A 19,791-nucleotide genomic window follows, 5' to 3' on the forward strand; every position below is an offset into this window, starting at 1 on the left:
GCAGGGCCCTGCTGGCCAAGAGCCAGCATGCAGGGGGGACTGGGCTGACATACCAGTGAGGGAGTGGCCAACCCTGCGCACTGCAACTTTGCCCCGCCACCAGCCTTGCACACCCATTCCTATCAGCCACTGGACTCCCCCGTCACTAATTGCAGGCGGGCAGGTGGCTGGCGACCAGGGATCCGGTCAGCAGCAGGACCCACCAGTACTGATGGGGTGGGGGAAACAGAAAATGCGGGACAATTTGCTAGTTTTTAAGAAAAAGTTGGAACACCTGCAGGAGGCCTTAACATATGGGACTGTCCCTTTAAAAACGGGACTTCTGGTCACCCTATTCAAACCCTGATCTGAAGACAGAATTATTGATTTTCTTATGGGCTTTTCTATGGCACTCGTCATGATCATATCCGAGTTCTCCACAAACATTAATTCATCTTCACAAAACCCCTGAAGTGAAGGAGCTGTATTATCCCCATTTTATATGTGGGGAGCACAGCCACAGATATTAAGGGCAAAAGCATCCCCTAATTTTTGGTGCCCTAGTTCAGGCATCAAGGACCTTATTTTTCAGAGTATTTAGCATTTTATATCACCGTATATATTTAAGCTCAGCTCCCACTGACTTCAGTCGTAGTTGTGAATGCTCAGCATTAGAGCAAATCAGACCCCAGGGTCTCAAGTTTGGCACCCAGTAAATGAGGTTTAAGTGACTTATTTAGGATCACATAGGAATAATGAAGCACAGACAGGGATAGAATCCAGGCCTGCAGGGCAGCATTCAACTGTCTTACCCATGAGACTTCCTTTTCTCTTCCTGCAATCTCCAACTTCATTCACTACATAATTTCCAATTTCTGCAACAAAACAGGGATTTGACAGACAACAGGCTTCTTTACTACACAAACCTGATTCATCCCCAGAGCAACTCCCTCCTGTGTATATGATCACGTAATTAAAGACTGCATCACAATGCATGCACACAAGGCGGCCCAATTATGGCTGGACAGGCAACCACCATAATTATGGCAATTCCTAACTTTTGAGTGCTTGACTTTGCAACCTTTTAACAGTTCTGTCTGTAATACACACAGACAGATGTTTATTCATAACATTGTTGCAACAATGATTTCAGAATTAATTTTTAAATCGACAATTCTCTTCCTTTTACAACATATACCGATATATAAATATTTTGAATTTTGTTTTATTTCACTATCTCAGCATTTTTAATGAACATTCATGCACATTTTTCAATATCATTTGAACCTAATTCTATGGTTTCTAGGTTGGATTTTTTAAAAAATGATCATTAGAAGTCATATGGTATAAGCAGATAAATTTAGAAAACAAAAAAATCTGTAATAGTGCTTATCCATCTGAAGAGGAAACAGTGTATAGTAACACCTTTTATTGAAAGGTAATATTCAAAATCTGAAAGACTAATTTGTTAGTTTCTAAGGTGCCACAAGTACTCCTTTTCTTTTTAAAAATAGTAAGTTTTCCCATGCAAGGTATCAAATTATTTGAATAGGGTGAATAGCACATAATTTAAAATGTATAGTTTCACAATTATGGATATGATCTACTAAAATCAGAATTAGTGTAAAGAAAATTACTTTAACACTGCCAAAAAGATTAAAAAAATCTGAAGTGACAATTTCATGTGCAAGCTACTATGATTAAAATGTTTTGCAAATCCATTAGATTAGTCATTCATTTAGCCCCTGAAAAATATTTTTCTTTCTAGAGTTTAGGTCAATTTAATGAAAATAGATATCAACTTTTAAAAATACTTTAATTAGTGACTGGAAGCTTAAGCCAAACAAATTCAAAATGGAAATAAGGCACAAATTTTTAACAGTGAGTGTGATTAACCTACCAAAAGAAACGGTAGATCCTTTATCTCTTAATGTCTTCAAATCAAAGCTGGATGCCATTCTGGAAGATATGCTTTAGCCAAACAAGTTATTGGGCTCTATACAAAGATAACTGGGACAAAGTTAAGGGCCTGTGATAGACAGGAAGTCAGACTAGATGATCTAATGGTTTCTTCTGTTCATAGCATCATAGAGTTTAAGGCCAATGTGTATGGAAATAGTTTTATACCAAAATTACAATAAATATGTATTGCTCCAGAACACCAGGTAGAGGAAAATGAAGGAGATGCAGAGGCAGAAAAAGCCACAACTGGATAGAAGCAGCATCTGGAATGTCAGTGTTAGTCTTGACCAATGTAAGAGGCACCAAGAACTCAGTACCAGGAAAAGAAAATGGCAAATCTGTCTGGAACTTGAACAAAACATCCTTATAGGGGGGAACTCAAAGAAAAAATAAGTAGCATTAGCTTGGATAGCTTTCAAGGTCAAGACAAAAAACTGTAAGGAAGAATTTCAGATAACACTGGTAGGACTGATTAGTTTTGTGATGTCTGGAATCATCACATGGAACATCATTTCCAGTGCATGATCTTTCAGGTTTCTGGTAACTTGTATTTAAAAGATGACCTATATTTTTCATTGCTATTTGCTCACCACAACACCCTGTCCCTATACAGGAAAACTGTACATTTCTTTCCTCCTGAAATGACTCAATAACCTAAAAACTTGAGTTTGGACTACAACAGAAGTTTACAGATGCTTTCCTAGTCACCCTGAAGATAAAAGTTTTTAACCAATGTGCTTTTGTGGGAGTGACATATAAGTGCAAGGATGCTTGTTATCCCAATGCAGAAGAGGATATCCTCCCAGTACAAGTCAATGAATAGAATTAGTAGAAACAGCAGCAGTCCAGGTTTGAAGAACAGACACAACTGAAATATATGTCTTTTGGCAGGAAGTATAGCCAGAAGAACAGAAATAGATGTACAGTATAGTAATTGTCTAACAATGGCCATCAAAGGCTGAAAGACAGAAACATAGGGAAACAAAGAGCAACAGGGAAAAGAAAACGCAGAATCTTAGAAATGTAGGACTGGAAGGGACCTCAAAAGACTACCTTGTACAGTCCCCTGCACTGAGACAGGACTAAGTATTATCTTCTGACCACCCCTAGCAGGTGTTTGTCTAACCTGTTCTTTAAAACCTCCAACGATGGAGATTCCACAACCTCACTAGGCAATTTGTTCCAATGCTTAACTACCCTTACGGTTAGGAAGTTTTTCCCAATGTCTAACCTAAATCTCCCTTGCAGCAATTTAAGTACACTACTTCTTGTTATGTCCTCTGGTTAAGGAGAACAATTTATCACCCTCCTCTTTAGAACAACCATTTACATACACTTGCACACTTATGTTCCACCTCAGCTTTCTCTTTTCCAGACAAAACAAAACCAATTTTTTTCAATCTTCCCTCAGAGATGATGTTTTCTAGACTTTTGATCATTTTTGTTGCTCTCTGAACTTTCTCCAGTTTGTCCACATCTTTCCCAAAATGTGGCGCCCAGAACTGGAAACAGTACTCCAGTCAAGGCCTTATCAGTGTTGAGTGGAAGAATTACTTCTCATGTCTTGCTTACAACACTCCTGCTAATACATCCCAGAATAATGATTGATTTTTTTGCGCAACAATATTGACTCATATTTAGTTTGTGATCCACTATAATCTCCAGAACCTTTTCTGCAGTACTCCTTCCTAGGCAGTCATTTCCAATTTTGTATTTGTGCAATTGATTATTCCTTCCCTAATGAAGAACTTTGCATTCGTCCATATTGAATTTCATCCTATTCATTTCAGATCATTTCTCCAATTTTTCAAGTTCATTTTGAATTCTAATCCTGTCCTCCAAAATGCTTGCAACCTCTCCCAGTGTGGTATCGTCCAGAAACTTTGTAAGGGTACTCTCTATACCTTTATCCAAATCATATATGAAGATATTGAACAGAACCAGATACAGAACAGATCCATACAGGACCCCACTTGATATGCCTTTCCAGCTTAATTATGAACCATTGATAACTACTCTTAGTAGTTTCCCAAAGACTTGCGCACCCATTTTATAGTAGGTTCGTCTAGGTAATATTTCCCTAGTTTGTTTGTGAGAAGGTCATGTGAGAGCATCAAAAGCCTTACCAAAGTCAAGATGCATCACATCTACGGCTCCCCCCCAATCTACAAGGCTTGTTACCCAGTCAAAGAAGGCTATTAGGGCATTAGTTTGTTTTGACATTATTTGTTCTTAATCAATCCACGTTGACTATTACTTATCACCTTATTTTCTTCTAGGTGCTTACAAAATGATGGGTTGATTATTTGTTCCACTATCTTTCAGGGTACCAAAGTTAAGCTGACTAGTCTATAATTCCCTGGGTTGTCCTTATTCACCTTTTTATAGATAGGTACTATATTTGCCCTTTTTCAGTCCTTGGGTATCTCTCCTGTCCTCCACAAGTTCTCAAAGATAACTGCTAATGGTTCAGAGATCTATTCAGCCAGTTCCTTCAGTATTCTAGGATTTATTTCATCAGGCCCTGCTGATCTGAAGATATCTTACTTGTCTAAGTAATATTTCACTTGTTCTTTTCCTATTTTAGCCTGATGTCTAACCTAAACGTCCCTTGCAGCAATTTAAGACAACTACTTCTTGTCCTGTCCTCAGTTGTCCAATCACTGCTAACTTTTTTGGTGAAAAACAAAAAAGGCATTTAGCACTGTGGCCATTGGCCCATTTTCTGTTAGTGTGTTTTCTTCTTCATTGAGTAATGCGCCTACTCTGTCCTTGGTCTTCCTCTCATTTCGAATACATTTGTAAAATGTTTCCTTGTTACCCTTTATATCCCTAGCTAGTTTAATCTTGGTTTTGTCTATATATACATACATACATACATATATATATATACATACACACACACACACACACACACACACACACACACACACACACATATACACACACACACACACACACACGGGGACAGTTTGCTTTTGTGCTCTTAATAAAGTTTATTTTTAAAAAAAAAAAACAAACTATCAACTCTTCTGAAGTCTTTTTCCCCTTAAACTTACTTCCCATGGAACCTTACCTACCAATTCTCTGAGTTTGCTGAAGTCTACCTTCTTGAAGTCCACGATCTGTATTCTGCTGTTTTCCTGCATACCATTCCTTAAAATCATGAATTCTATCATTTCATGATCACTTTCACCTTCTAATTCTCAACTAATTCCTCCCTATTTGTTTGAATCGTACCTAAAATAGCCTCTCCCCTAGTCGCTTTCTCCACCTTCTGTAATAAAAGTTGTATCCAATGCATTCCAAGAATTTATTGGATAATCTGTGACCTGCTGTATTATTTCCCCAACAGATGTCTGGGTAGTTAAATCGCCCATCACCACCAAGTTCCATGTTTTGGATGATTTTATTAGTTATTTAAAAAAGCCTCATCGACCTCTTCTTCCTGGTTAGGTGATCTGTAGCAGACATGTACCATGACATCACCCCTGGTTTTTTACTCCTTTTATCCTTACTCAGAGACTTTCAACAGGTCTGCCTCCCACTATCTCAAACTCAGTGCAAGCTTATTCTGTATCAATATCCCAGTCATGTGAATTATCCCACCAAGTTTCTGTGATGCCAATTATATCAAAATTGCGATTATTCACTAGTATTTCTAGTTCTTCCTGTTTATTGCCCATAGTTCTTGCATTAGTACATAGATATCTAAGTTATTTATTAGATTTTCCCTCTATAATTCCTCTTGCCTCATCTTTGTTCCTGCTGTGATTGTAAAGATGAGATTAGTAAGGATGGTGACAATTATGAAAAGGAATTACAATATGGTGGCTTCCCACCCACTGAAAGTTTGAAAAAATTAACAGAGACCAACAAGCTAAGAGTGTAATCAATGGCTAACCTGACATTTTTGAGCAGCTTTTCTTACATTCATTCTGCTAGTCAAGAAATTTCCTCCGAACTTCCTTAACTTGTAGAAAAGTATTCTTCCTTTATCATAAACACTGGGAGATAAGTAAGGACTACTGGCCAGTTTTAATTCTGTTGGATATCTAAATTTCATATCTGAGTAAATCGTACTCTGTATGCACAGCTTTTCAAATTGGCTATCAGAACCTAATCCAAGCTAGTTTCAGATACGTTAACTAAAGCATTGTTCAAGAAACAAAATGGTAGCTAGGACGCTAGGAAAAAGATTACTTACATGTCAGGCCCAGGAAGACTTATAAATGAGATTTTTGATGCTTGGATTTCAAAAGCAGCAAAAAAAGTGCGGGCTTTCCTACTGTCAGATACTAAGGGTATCTAACCAAGACATCAAGCTAACCGAGCTGTAAGTTGTGGGAGTCATTTTCTGCCATGCTATAAATATAGATAGCATTTCAAAAAATCTGCAACTAAGCTTCAGCCAGACCTAGAAAGCTTTCTGTAGTATTTGCACAGAGGCGAATGCTCTTAAGGTAAGTTTATGTTCCATCTCCCTTTCTTTGCACTATCAATAAAATATTGTTTCATTTAAGGAAAACTGAATTAAGTTTGGAGCGTTATTTAGGAGCGTTACTGGATGGAACCATGGAGAGTAAACAAGGTTCTTTTCTTCTTAGGGAGACAAAGAAGCGGGGAACTGCCTTGATACAAAATAAGACACCGAGAAGACTCCAGTCTTTCTCCTGAAATAGTGACACAGCAGGGCAGACTAGCGCTTGTGTAGGCACAGGGACAGCTGAATAATCTAGGTTATCAGATGTTGTTACATCTTGGTTTCCTTTTTTTAAAAAAAGTAGAAAACTGAGAATACTAGCCTCCCTAATTAAATTTCTGAATTCAGCAGCAGACCAATAAAAAGGCAACTTCCCAATTGAGAGCAGTCCAAGTGTGATTTTAAGAGCCAGGCATTGAAGAGAAATCCTGTACCCTAAGACATGTGGGACATGTGATTTGATAAATCTGCAAATACACTGCCTTAATTAATAAAAAGGTAGACTATACCTGTTCACAAGTACAATGAGTGCAAGACTACAAACTCGTTTGTCCAGCTATGGAGCAATTAAACTCAATACTTGCTGGATTCCTGCCTATGGTCTAGAGTTCATGATGCAAAAGGCTCACTTTTTCCTCTATCTTTATGCTTATTCTAAAAGAAAATCTGATTCCAGGTACAAAACAGTTAACAAAAAACACAATTTATTGCTAATTACTACACTATGCCAAATATGCCTGACATCAAAGGGTAATCACTACTGCTAGTCAACGTACACAACATAATTTTTGTTTATAATACTTAAGCCACTAATGTTCTATAAATCTAGCAATTATTAAAAAATTATTAAGGACACTACAAACATTACAACACTGTACATATAATAATAAAATATCTAAAACTTTAATAGGCTCTCTAGCTATAGTTTCAATCCCTTTCTCTGTGTCTTTAAATGACAATACCTATCTCAACCCACAGAGGATGAAATAGTGGCTAGCATAAGTATTGCTGGGCTGGAGTTAATTTCTGAATGAGGCTTTCAGGACTCAAAAAAAAATCTGAGTGAGACCATAGCTACATTTTTATGGTTTGTGCCAGCTGAATCCTCCACCTCACTTTCCAGATGCTCTTCCTGTGCAGCAGAAAACCAGTTTAGACAAGTGAGTGCAGACTCTTTAAAGACATTCCATTCCCCCTTGCCTTCTTAGCTCAAAAGGCCGCAACTGGCCTGCTGAACCTGATGCAATGCTGAGTGCAGCTATGACAGCAGATCCTGCCATAATGATTTCTTGAAGGATCCCCTTTCCCCACATCAGTTTCTTTTCATTCCTGGATCCTGCTGACCTATTCATGAATTTTACAGAGCATCCCTTAGATCAGGTATCAGAAGGGTAGCTGTGTTAGTCTGTATCCACAAAAACAACAAGGAATCCAGTGGCACCTTAAAGACTAACAGACTTATTTGGGCATAAGCTTTTGTGGGTAAAAAACCCACTTCTTCTGGGTTTTTTACCCATGAAAGCTTATGCCCAAATACATCTGTTAATTTTTAAGGTGACACCAGACTCCCCATTATTTCCCTCAGATCAGAAGTTTTCCAACTGGAAAAGCACATCAACTGGGGGCTCTGAAGGTGAGAATGTAATATTTTTTATTTTATTTTAGTAAAGACAATCCACACAATTGTATTATCCTAAACGTTTTTTTAAACTTATCTGAAAAATTGAACAAATTCTTAAACACTAAATGCCCAACAGATCTCATTTTATTCTATTATTCACATTAATTAAAAACATTTGAAATCATTCCTTGTTATTAGAATATGTATGTATGTCTTAAAAAAGACAGGGGTGTGTGTGTGTGTAAGTGTAATAAAATATTTATTTCCACTGTATCCTACTTCTGTCTTAAAAAGAAAATGAAACTTGTTCCATACCTGGACCAAGCAGTGGGGACCGGTTCGGCTGGGCACTTGACTGGTGTGAAGGCTGAGGTTCAGCCATATTTGTGTTGATAATGGTGGTAGTGGTGGTGGTGTTGGTTGTGGTACTGCTCTGAATTACAGGGTTGTTTCTATCCCACATGTTTACAGTCTTGTTGTTGTTGTAGTTTGGATCACCCCAAGCTGAGGTACCATCATCAATTTCCATTTTACGGCGAATGGATGGTGGAGAAGGCTCTTCCCAGCCAGTCGCCTCACTGCTATCTTTTTGTTTGGGTGGCACTGGCCCACCAACCCATCCTGACCCAGTCTGTTTAACAGAAGCTGCTCCTCCCCAGGTACTCACACTGTTGTCCTGGGGTTTACTAGCCCAATTCTGTTGAGGGCTAGATTTTAGAGATTCTCCCCAACTTGTACCTGTATTAGCCTTGGTGTTTGTGCCATTTCCCCATCCACTGGTCCCAGACCTTGTAGTATCATTCCAACCTGACCCTGATCTATTGTCAGCATCCCATCCAGATCCATTCTTCTTCCCCTCAGCCAAGTGTCCAGGGACAGATGATGGTTCAGTCCAATCTCCACTTCCTGAAGTCCAGCCTGGATTTGATTTCTGTCCATCTCCCCAGTTTTGAGATTTGGGTTTCTGAGGTTCACCCCATGTAGGGGATTTGTCCTCCTGATTTGCGGTCCCACTCCAAGCGTGGCCACTTTTGGCAGCAGTAGCAGCAGCAGCATTGACAGCAGTAGAGCTAGCTGATTCTCCCCATCCCCCTGGGCCGTTTGGCGCTTTGTTGTTGTTGTCTCCCCAACCTGTATTTGTTGGAACAGCTGAGGGTGGAGAGTTGGCCCACCCAGATACTGAAGAGGTATTTGTACTGTTCATGATGGACCCATCATTCTTCCCCCCTGAGTTTGAAGACTGAGAAGCTGTACAACCCCAGGCCTCTGTTCCATTGTCATTCTTTCGTTCAGACCTTGGGGATTCTTCAAATTCCCAGGCAGTGTTTTGCTTTACAGGAGTCTGTCCCCAACCAGTATTGGACAGAACTCTTGGGTCAAGGTCATTCCTTGGCAACTGGACTTGTCCTTGGTCTATCACCCCTTTGTCTCTCCTTCTGGCGTCTCCTGCTCCTTCTCTCCCAGTGTTGCCCTCATTTTGACCTCCACCACTGTCATTACTTTCTTCACTAACTGTGGTGACAGATGCTGCAGCTTTGGCCCAAGAGTTTATTTGTTCATTGCCCTGCTGCATGGCAGGATTCTGGCTGGTAACACTAGGGCTATCCCACCCTGCTGATCCTTTACCACTGATGTCACTATTGGAATGCTGATTTGGGGGCTTGCCCCATTCACCATTAACACCATTACTGGTGTTACGGTTGGGGTGGCCCCAAGCTCCAGAATGCATGCTACCAACAGTACTGTTGCCACTGCCCCTGCCCCATGCTAGTACCCCAGGACCAGCAGGAGGTCCTGAATCCCATGCACTTGCTCCATTTCCTTCCTTGTGCACAGCACTGCTGGATCCATTCTGTTTAGCACTTAATGCTGAGTTCACAGTGTCTCCATTCCCCTGACTGAACCCAGAATTGCTGATTCCTGTGGCAGGATTACCTGGAGATATTCCCCATACCGAACTACCCATTCCTTCACCATTGCCCCCACTGACTTGAGAAACTGATGTTCCGTTAGCACCAGGAAGGCCTTGCAGGTGGGGCGAGATGATGGCCCCCATACCAACAGCCATCCCCCAGTTTGGCAGTCCATTAGTCTGCATTGCATTGATAGGGTTTGGTGAAGAGTTCATGGGGTTAGTGTTATTTGGTCCATCAGTGTTAAGGTTCTGAGGTTGTACGCTGAAAGACACATTCTGAGAAGTGGACGTTTGTGGTTCTGTGCTCTCTTGCGGCAGCAAGTTTCCCCAAGCACCTAAGGTGCTTGTTGGGTTACCATTCTGGTTGCCGATATTCTGACCTATGGCACTGACTGGACTACAAATACTGGAAGGGTTGCCTGCTCCCACAGTTCCTTCATGTCCGAGTACAGGCCAGGCAGCTGGATTGGCATTAGGGTTAAGGTTAAGATTAATGCCAGCATTTGAGTTGGAAGCACCCCAGCAGTTTTGACTTCTACCATCTGCAATCATGTTGTCCATCTTTCCATCCCCACCACTGGCAGAGCAGTGAGCTAGGCCAGAGTTGGAGCCCGTGGCCACACCCCACACTCTGGCTGAGTTTCCATTACCATTTGCTCCACCAGCTCCAAGGGCACTCTGGTTAGAAGTGCTTTGGATGAGTGCTCCATTGGTGCCATTATTGCCATTAGTTTTCTTTGTATGTCCAGTGAAGTTGCCTTGGGCACTCCCTGTAGCCATGCTACTGTTCTCTGAGCCACAGTTAGAGGCAGAGTCAGTTTCTGTAGTACATTCTGAAGCAGATTCAGTCTCAGTTCCTGTAATGGAAGGCCACGCTTCCTTGTCAGTCCTATCTATTATCACTTTATCCCAGCTGCAGTTGGCTTCACTTCTGAAAGTGGGCTGCTGTCCCCAGTGGGAATTTTCATAATGGTCTCCCAAACCACTGTGACTAAGATCTGAAAAGGATTAAACAAGACTCAGAATTAGTCTGCCATTCAAATTCTGTTAAAATAAATGTCATTAAATACATTTTACTTTCTCAGTTATGATACCATACTCTACATAAATTCCAAATTACACTGAAACCAAGAATACACTATTTTTAAAAGACATATATAAGAATTTTATGCACCACAATAAGAACCTTATATCTTTGTTTAAAAACGTTTTTTCTATAAAAGGAGTTTGATCATAAATTTATCTTCCACATCAAGTTCATATTCAACATTTTATATAAATTTTACAAACATTTTACACTGAAAAGTTTTGTTTAAGAACTGCTCAGAAGTTATAAATATTTTGCGTCTTTTGTCATACTAGTAGAAACTGATAAACCAGTGAAAAACAAATAGATTAAAGACAAACAGGTTACACTGATGCACAGTATACTTGTACAGAATCCAAAAAGTAGATCTGGGGGGGTGGGGGGGAACAAAAAAAAACAAAAACAAAAACCACCTATTAGGACTTCTAATCTATCCGCTTGCCAATGCAGGCTGGTCCCTACAAGAATAGGTTTTCTAGTGATTTACCTGGTTTAATTTTAAATGTCTCCTTTGAGCTTCCAAAAATAAAACCTTGCAAATTTAAATTTTTGGTCTCTAAGTCACAATATCTTTGCACCAGAAATAAGCAATCCAAAAAAACTCCCACATTTAAGAAAACTGTATCTGTACTCTGAAAATAACTGGAAAGAGATGAATACTACGTCAAGTGTTGATATTCTGTTAACATTTTAGTTATTTTGACTCAGTTCCCCCCCCCTTCTTTTGGTGAAATATGAAAAAAGACAGTTCAACAAAAATCATTTTAAAAATTAAAATATTTCCTCATGTAAAATATTCAAAGAGCTATTACTGATAAATATGAATGGTACCAAAACACTACATTCACTGCTCATTTAGTTTTCTTTCGTTGCTAAACTCTCTCTCTAAGAACCATACGCAAAGAATACAGAACTATGATATTTTAATGCAACTATAATAATAGTATCTGAGCATGGCTATAAGTAATGTTTTTTGTAAAGCAAGATAGGTAGTTCTAAAGAACAGACTGGTTATGTCACTCAATAATATGTATTAAATGGCAAGAAAAGAATAAGCAATTTAGCTCTTAAATGATTTAGGTGGTATTTGAATATCATTTTTAAACTTGTAATTACAGTCCAATTTGTCTCAAAAACCAAAGAAAATAAACATTATCTTTGTACTTATCCTTAAAATGCAGCACCAGCCTTCTCAGCTCCTCGTCCTCTTGCTCCCTTCCCCCCATGTTCCTCCAACATATAAGCAAACACAAAAATATAACCAAATCCTTCTGATGACCTGGCTCTTTACTAGAGTGCACTTAGTTAAATAACCTGAGAGAAGCCACAAGTGGTCATGTTAAGCTTATTTCAAGTTTTAAAGACTTAGATATTGTTATCTATCTTGACTGTATTGTACAAAAAAGACATGAGTGCAATTATTCCCTTATATTTTCTCATGATAGGAATTTTATCCTGTATAGCTAGTGTAATCAGAGAGCTATGAATAGACGCAACTTGTAGGATAGTCTGTCTAAATTGTAGTTTGGATAGAGAAAAAAAACCAGTGTGTATGCATGCAAATATTGAATGCTGGAAGTCTCAACTATTCTTTGCCTTTCCAACCTACTTTACTTCTAAAGCAGACTAAACTCTTTACAAGATAGACAATTATATTGTCTACAAAAAACAACCATCTACCTCAAACAAAACCAACCAGGGATGTGTGTTTAGCCATCTCTGTATAGGTGTGTACCCTACGTAAGCCAAATTAAAACCAAGGATAATGCTTCAAAGGTAGACTACTAACAGCAATTATGCTTGAGTTATGCTGGCACCGCCCCCACAGCTCCCATTGGCCAAGAATGAGGATCTGTGGCCAATGGGAGCTGTGGGGGTGGTGCCTGCAGAGAGGGGCAGTACACAGAGCCACATGCCCCCTCCCCAGGGGCTGCATTGGCCCCATCCGAGAGTGGCGCGGGGCCGAGGTAGGAAGTGAGCCTGCCTTAGCAGCAGCCATGCTACACCACGGACCAGGAGGCACTGGAGATAAGTGCTGTCCAGCTGGAGGCTACACCCCAGCCCTGAACCCCCTCCCAGAGTTAGCACCCCGTATCCTCTCCTGCACCCCAACACACTGCTCCAGCCCGGAGCCTCTTCCTGCACCCAAACTCCCTCCCAGAGCTTGTGCCCCGACCCCCTCCTGCACCCCAACACCCTGACCCAGGGTCAGCCCAGAGCCCCCCTCCCACACTGCGAACCCCTCAGCCCCAGCCCAGAGTCTGACCCCAACCCTCTACCCCAGCCCGTGAAAGCTAGTGAGAATTGGGGAGCGTGAGCGATATGGGGGGGGAATGGAGTGAGTGGGGCAGGGCTTTGGGGAAGGGGTGGGGTAGATCCTGGGTTTCCCTTAAATTCAAAAAGTGATCTTGGGCGTAAAAAGGTTGGAGACCTCTGATGTAGAGTGATTACAGAGTCAATGGAAAATGCCAAATGCTCCATCAGTAAACACCATTCTGCCTAGCAACCTTTTAATATATGCTTACACCTTATCAAGCATACATAGACCAAGATAGATTTACACAGTAGTTAAACCACAACTGCAATGATCATTTCCTTTTTTAATAAACCATTGCCACTGATTCACTTCTATGCTCATGCTCAGTCAATTTAATGGTACTACATAACTCTTTCCATCACCTGTCACAAAAACAAAGAAAAATGCTGGTGTAGAATTTATTAGAGTTTGATTTAAGGTATTTTTTTATATTTTGACATGTGATGTTGACAATTTGTGTTTTAACAGTTATAAAGCTTAAAATTTTTTGAACCTTAATGTCTACAGTCATTAAATTGTCTGACACCTCCCGTTTGACCAACTGATAATTTAAATAGATCGGAATTCAAACAAAAAAGGCTTAAAACCTATAATTTGGTGCAACTGAAAATTTAAATTGATAAAAATCTAAAAAAAAAAAAGCTTAAAATAAACGCTGGTATTATCTGTTGAAATTATAAAAATAAAAATCTAATTCTGCCAAGCACAAATATGAGCGAATAATGTAATGCAGTTGTGAAAAAGGCCAATATAATTCTGGGCTGTATTAACAGGAGTGTCATACGAAAGACACACAAGGCAACTGTTCTTCTCTACTTGCTAATAAAGCCTTATCTGGAATACTGTGTCCAGTTTTGGGTGCTATGCTTTAAGAGAGATGTGGGCAAACTGGAAAGACTCCAGAGGAAAGTAACAAAAATGATAAAAATGTTATAAAACATGACCTATGAGGAAAAGTTAAAAAAACTCAACATGTTCAGTCTTGAGAAAAGACTGAGGGCGAACCTAATAGTCTTCAAATATGTTAAAGGCTGTTATAGAGGACAGTTACTAATTGTTTTCCCGTGTCCACTGAAGGTAAGACAGGTAGTGGTTGCTTAATCTGCAGTAAGGAAGATATAGTTAGAAAGTTTTTCCTAATGTCTAACCTAAAGGATAGTTAAGTACTGGAATAGGTTACCAAGGGAGGTTGTGTAATCCCCATCACAGGAGGTTTTTAAGAACAGATTAGACAAACACCTGTCAGGAATGGTGTAGGTATACTTGGTCCTGCCTCAGCATGGAGAGGTGAGTGTGTTTGTGCGTGGGGGGAACGGGTGGTAGAGTGGGAAAATGGACTAGATAACTTCTTCAGGTTCCTTCCACACATACATTTCTATGATTTTATGATTCTTCGTGATGGAGATATTTCTAAAAAAAGCTCTGGAGATTGCCTGGCACCTGGTTAAATGTGTCCCAAAACTCTCAGGCACCGTGAGACCCACATGACAATAGTAGGTTTATATACCGTTTTACCAGATTTTCTAATCTGAGCACAGGGGAGGGGAGGGAAAAAAAAAAGAGCATCTTCAAACGGCACAATCTTGGGTTCTTTATGTAAAAGCCTGTTTGATATTATTCAGATACTGGTAACTGCTAAGCGCTCGTAATATCTGGATTATGAATCCTAGTTTGTCTTGGAAATATTTGCTAGGGAACGTTCAGGAGGGGCTGACAGCTTTGTTCAAATGTAAGCCACCTTAAACAGGGATTTGGGGTACAATGTTATCCTCCAGAAAATATCATCATCAGGAAGTTTAGCCATCATGGTTTGGTTTTCACTGACTTTTCAATTATGTTATAGTCATTAAAAATGAAATCTTCAGTGGCAGGGAATTAAAAACAACAACACATTCTCACAAAGACTTTTATTAGTCCTTTCAATAATTTCTTTACCTTACAATGGTCAAAGACTGAGGCTGTCTGTAACTGAAGGATGGAACACTGATATAGGTGCCAGATGATCTTGCTACTTTCCTACTCCACTTCAAGGCACAGCTCTTTCTTGTAGAAAGTTTGACTTTGCTAAGAGATTTGTTGAGCTTCCTTTGCACAATCCAAACAAAAGCTTAACAAGAAGCCACTTTCCATACAGACTTGCAGAGAAATTTCAGATCCGAGTTTACAACGTAAACATAGTCTTACAACAAAAAAGACAAGAGCTGGTAGTTGGTCTGTATTTCTTCTAACTGGACTGAGAATCAGATCTGGTGAATTCCAGGTTGGGACTACCAAAATCGGAATGGATACCTGTCCTTGTTAGTAGAAGTATTGGAATGAAGACATACAGGAACTCTAGAGTCTGAAGCAGGGGTGGCCAAACTGTGGCTTCGGAGCCACATGTGGCTCTTCAGAAGTTACTATGTGGCTCCTTGTATAGGCACCGACTCCGGGGCTGGAGCTACAGGCGCCAACTTTCCAGTATGCCAGGGGGTGCTCATTGCTCACCCCCTGGCTCTGCCACAGGCCCTGCCCCCACTCCACCTCTTCCGCCCCCGTGCAGGCCTTGCCCTCACTCCTCCCCCTCCCGAGCCTCCTGCACATCACGAAACAGCTGATCGAGAGCTATGGGGAAGCGCTGATTGGCGGAGCTGCCGGTGGCTGGGAGGCGCTGGGAGTGGGGGTGGGGATGGGTGGATGCGCTGATGATGTATTACTGTGGCTCTTTGGCAATGTACATTGGTAAATTCTGGCTCCTTCTCAGACTCAGGTTGGCCATCCCTGGTCTGGAAGAAGCTTGTAAAGGATCACCAAACAGACCTCATCACCTTGAATTCATCCAGAGTACCATCTGCCTTTGAAATGCAGTAGTAAAGGATTTCAAAAAGTAGCTCCACTACACTGGACCAGACCTTATGGGAAATGCCAGAATATTTTAGCTGTGAAGACTGATACAGAACACGCACTGAATGGATGCATAAAATGCAATCATTTGGATCACACACGCCGGAGTCCACCATCAGGGATACTTACATCACAACAGAGAGAAAGAGCCAAACTGATTAGAACAAAATGACAGAATGGACTAGATCTGCCTAATCTGCAAAACAAATGCAAAAGCTTTACTATGAATTCTATTAAACTTTTAAAATATAAAATAGTATTCTTTTTATAAAAAGACCAAAAATAATCTAGTTACAATACTGAAGGCCACATAATAAAGAGGGGAGTGACAGTTTCGATCTCAATGCCACGTTAGTCAGTATTTTATTATTTTGTAAGTATTTATATTAGGATAGCTTCCAAAAGCCCCGAATCAGTATTGGGGCCCCATTTTGCTGGGTACTGTACATATATAGAAAAGAGACAATCGCTGCACTAAAGGGTTTACAATCTAAAGATAAACAAAGGGTATAGTTCTTCATAAGCATTGCCAAAGTTTGTTTTAAAAAATAAAACTGTTAGGACTCAAAAGTGAAAAGAACATTACAAAACTTAATATTGGAAAATCAATTACTATTTCATTTATCTGCTTTCAGGATTCCATATTTACCCTGCAAACTGATGACAAACATTTAAAGCAAGGGGAACAGGAAATCAGTCTGCTTTAGGTTTCAGAGTAGCAGCCGTGTTGGTCTGTATTCGCAAAAAGAAAAAAGTACTTGTGGCACCTTAGAGACTAATAAATTTATTAGAGCATAAGCTTTCGTGAGCTACAGATCACTTCATGCATCCGATGAAGTGAGCTGTAGCTCACGAAAGCTTATGCTCAGTCTGCTTTAGGAATCTGATGTTCAGGAGTCCCGGGCAGGAAACAGACTAGTTTGAGAATTAGTCTTAATAGGTCATTGAAGAAGGAACAGATTTTTAAACATTGCTGTGTGTTTGTTAAGTCAAGATATGCATTCTGTTCACAATATAGTTCACTTGAAAAGTAAAATTAAATAAGTAGTCAATAGAAAGGAAAAATTCTACTACAACACAATTACAGTGGAATTCTAGAATACTTTGATCTGGTAAGTTCAAATGCTTTCCACACTTAGTCTCACAACATCCTATCAGTATTATACCAATTTCACAGATGAGAAAAAAAAAAACTAGGGCACACAGAGATTAACCGACACAAGATCATACAACAAGTGAGCTGTCAAGATGGGACTAAATCTTACAAATGACTCCTAGTACCCTAGAATGAAGGAAAATAAAAGTCACAGAGCTTAAGGCAAGAAGGGCTAGTCTGACCTCCTATACATCACAGGCCAGCAATACCACCCAGCACCCCCGCTCTAAACGCAACAATCAAAATGAGATCGAATAAAGGAAATGATCTTAAGGAGGCAAATAATCTTAGCTATATATTTCAGACAGATGTAATTTAACAGCTACTATGTTGTACACTAAATTCATCCATCAATATTTCACCTTTGGGAACAATTTAAAATTGAGGTTGTCATTTTTTGGTGGCCATTTCCATTTTCCACAAACCCACCTGCAAAATGGCACCATGGGTAGTTTCTACTCAGAAACAACCCAGGACTGGAAATAGCAGGAATTTTGCTGTTCAGGATTAATGGTTCATTAAGAAAGCTGAATGGAGAAAACTGGAGGACAGCATACTTCCAACATGCATAGCTTTAAGCGGTGTCACCAATAATCACACTAATTCAATCCCTCCCTTACAAAGAGTAAAAGACAGACAACATTTTTTAACATTAAGAACTGTGGTGAAATATACCTTTAAAACTTTGATTTAGTTACTAATTCAAAATAAAAGCCAATTTTTTTCTAACAAATTTATTAGAGCATAAGCTTTCGTGAGCTACAGCTCACTTCATCGGATGCATGAAGAAAAGCTTCTTTTATCCATAAACTCATATTAACAAATAGAACACCCATTCTATACATCATGCAGTCTACTCAAAAGTTACAACTCCTCCAGTGATACTCAGTGGTTTACATAAACTATTTCTTTTCAGCTTTGCATTCTATTCTAGAAAAAAAATAACATACACTATCCATATCTCCCAAATCTGTTTGTTCACTGCACACAGTTCAAACTAATTACACCTAATAAGTTTCAACCATAATGAAAGATTCAACTGATTTACAAAAACATATTGGGGGGTAGAGGGGAATTGGATGAAATGCCAGAGACTGGCACAGATTCTTGATAGCTGCACATTAAACACATTTAAAAAAGAAAAAAAACTGAAAAGCTCAAGTTCATTTATAAAACCTCTCTCCCCCTTAACCTCCCCCAACCTTTAAAAATAAAAATGAAACCTTCTCTCGTTACAAGAAAATCTTATTCTAGGTTTGAATTCGTTTTTCAGCCAACATAATAATTAATTGGTTCATTTTGCAAGCAATGACTAAAGCCAGTGACATCAGTCCTGCTGAGAATTTGAAATCACTGCACTAATCAGATAAAGTTTATGTATCCTGATCAGGCAAGTCAAAAAAGGACAACTATTTCTCTCCCAAAATAAGAAGTAGCTCACTGTAGTGATTCAAATGGACATCTTAACAAAATTCTAAAAGCATTACAATAAATGTTAATAAAATAAATAGGACTTGCCAGAAAAGCATTTAAAAGCTTAGCTCAAATGAAGTCTAATTTTTATACAGCAAAAAATAGAGTCTCGGAACATTCATTTTAAAAAATAAGATGCAGTATAAAGTAGGAAAAACATCTCAATTCAAGTGCTACTAGTTGGATTGTCAGATATGTTTAACAACATTAGCAGATTTTGTTTAATTCCATCAATCCTTATGTTCAGGGATCCAGGCAAATTTAGAAACTGCTATACGTTTGAAGGTGCGCAAAAAGCCAATTTACAACTATTCTCAGATTTAAAGTCCCTAGATGAATTCTTGAAAGTATTGTGTCCAAAATTTCTTCCAAAGAACAGTGACTGTATAAATGCTACAGCTGCCAAACTGTTCATGTTTTTCCAGAAGTGTGGGAAGATAGTTGAGATAAGACAATTGAATAGAACATTTTTTAAAAGATAAAAACAAAATTAAGTAACCAAGTGGAAAAGCCTGTTACTCTAGTTTAATTTTCTGCACCATGACATTAAAATGTAGCTGGTTTCCTCCGATGCAAGAGCCTTTAAAATGCATCAAGAAAAAAGCAGAATAAAAAGCATTCTTCATTATTAGTGGGGATTCCATTAAATGCTAACTCTCTAAAACAAAAACAATAGTAAATAATGACAAATAATTCAATTTTCTGTTCAGTGCAGCATATCTTTAGCAAACAGCTCTTTCTGCGAGGACGCCATTTTATCAAACCTGAAATGCAGCCAAAAGCTTAGGACGCTGTGCTGCTGCTCTGTCTCTGAAATGTTATGTAATAAATTGATTTAACAGAAGCAGATGCTATTTGCTCAGGGTTTTTTGTGGAGGCTTTTTTGCTCTAAAAGGGGCTGATGGGTAATGAAAT

The 19,791-nt window shown here is 39.3% G+C and overlaps 1 protein-coding gene across 33 annotated transcripts in view; it reads right to left on the bottom strand.

Moving 5' to 3' along the window:
* The window catches only part of TNRC6C (trinucleotide repeat containing adaptor 6C), a 182,242-nt gene that overhangs the window by 52,529 nt on the left and 109,922 nt on the right, over window positions 1-19,791 (bottom strand). For all 33 annotated transcript variants that reach the window (XM_043497386.1, XM_043497402.1, XM_043497373.1 and 30 more), the window contains one exon: window positions 8,361-10,958. In XM_043497386.1, coding sequence (XP_043353321.1) covers window positions 8,361-10,958 — 2,598 coding nt within the window. The remainder of the gene's footprint in view (window positions 1-8,360; window positions 10,959-19,791) is intronic.

Source organism: Dermochelys coriacea, chromosome 14, assembly GCF_009764565.3.
Source record: "Dermochelys coriacea isolate rDerCor1 chromosome 14, rDerCor1.pri.v4, whole genome shotgun sequence".
NCBI lineage: Eukaryota > Metazoa > Chordata > Testudines > Dermochelyidae > Dermochelys > Dermochelys coriacea.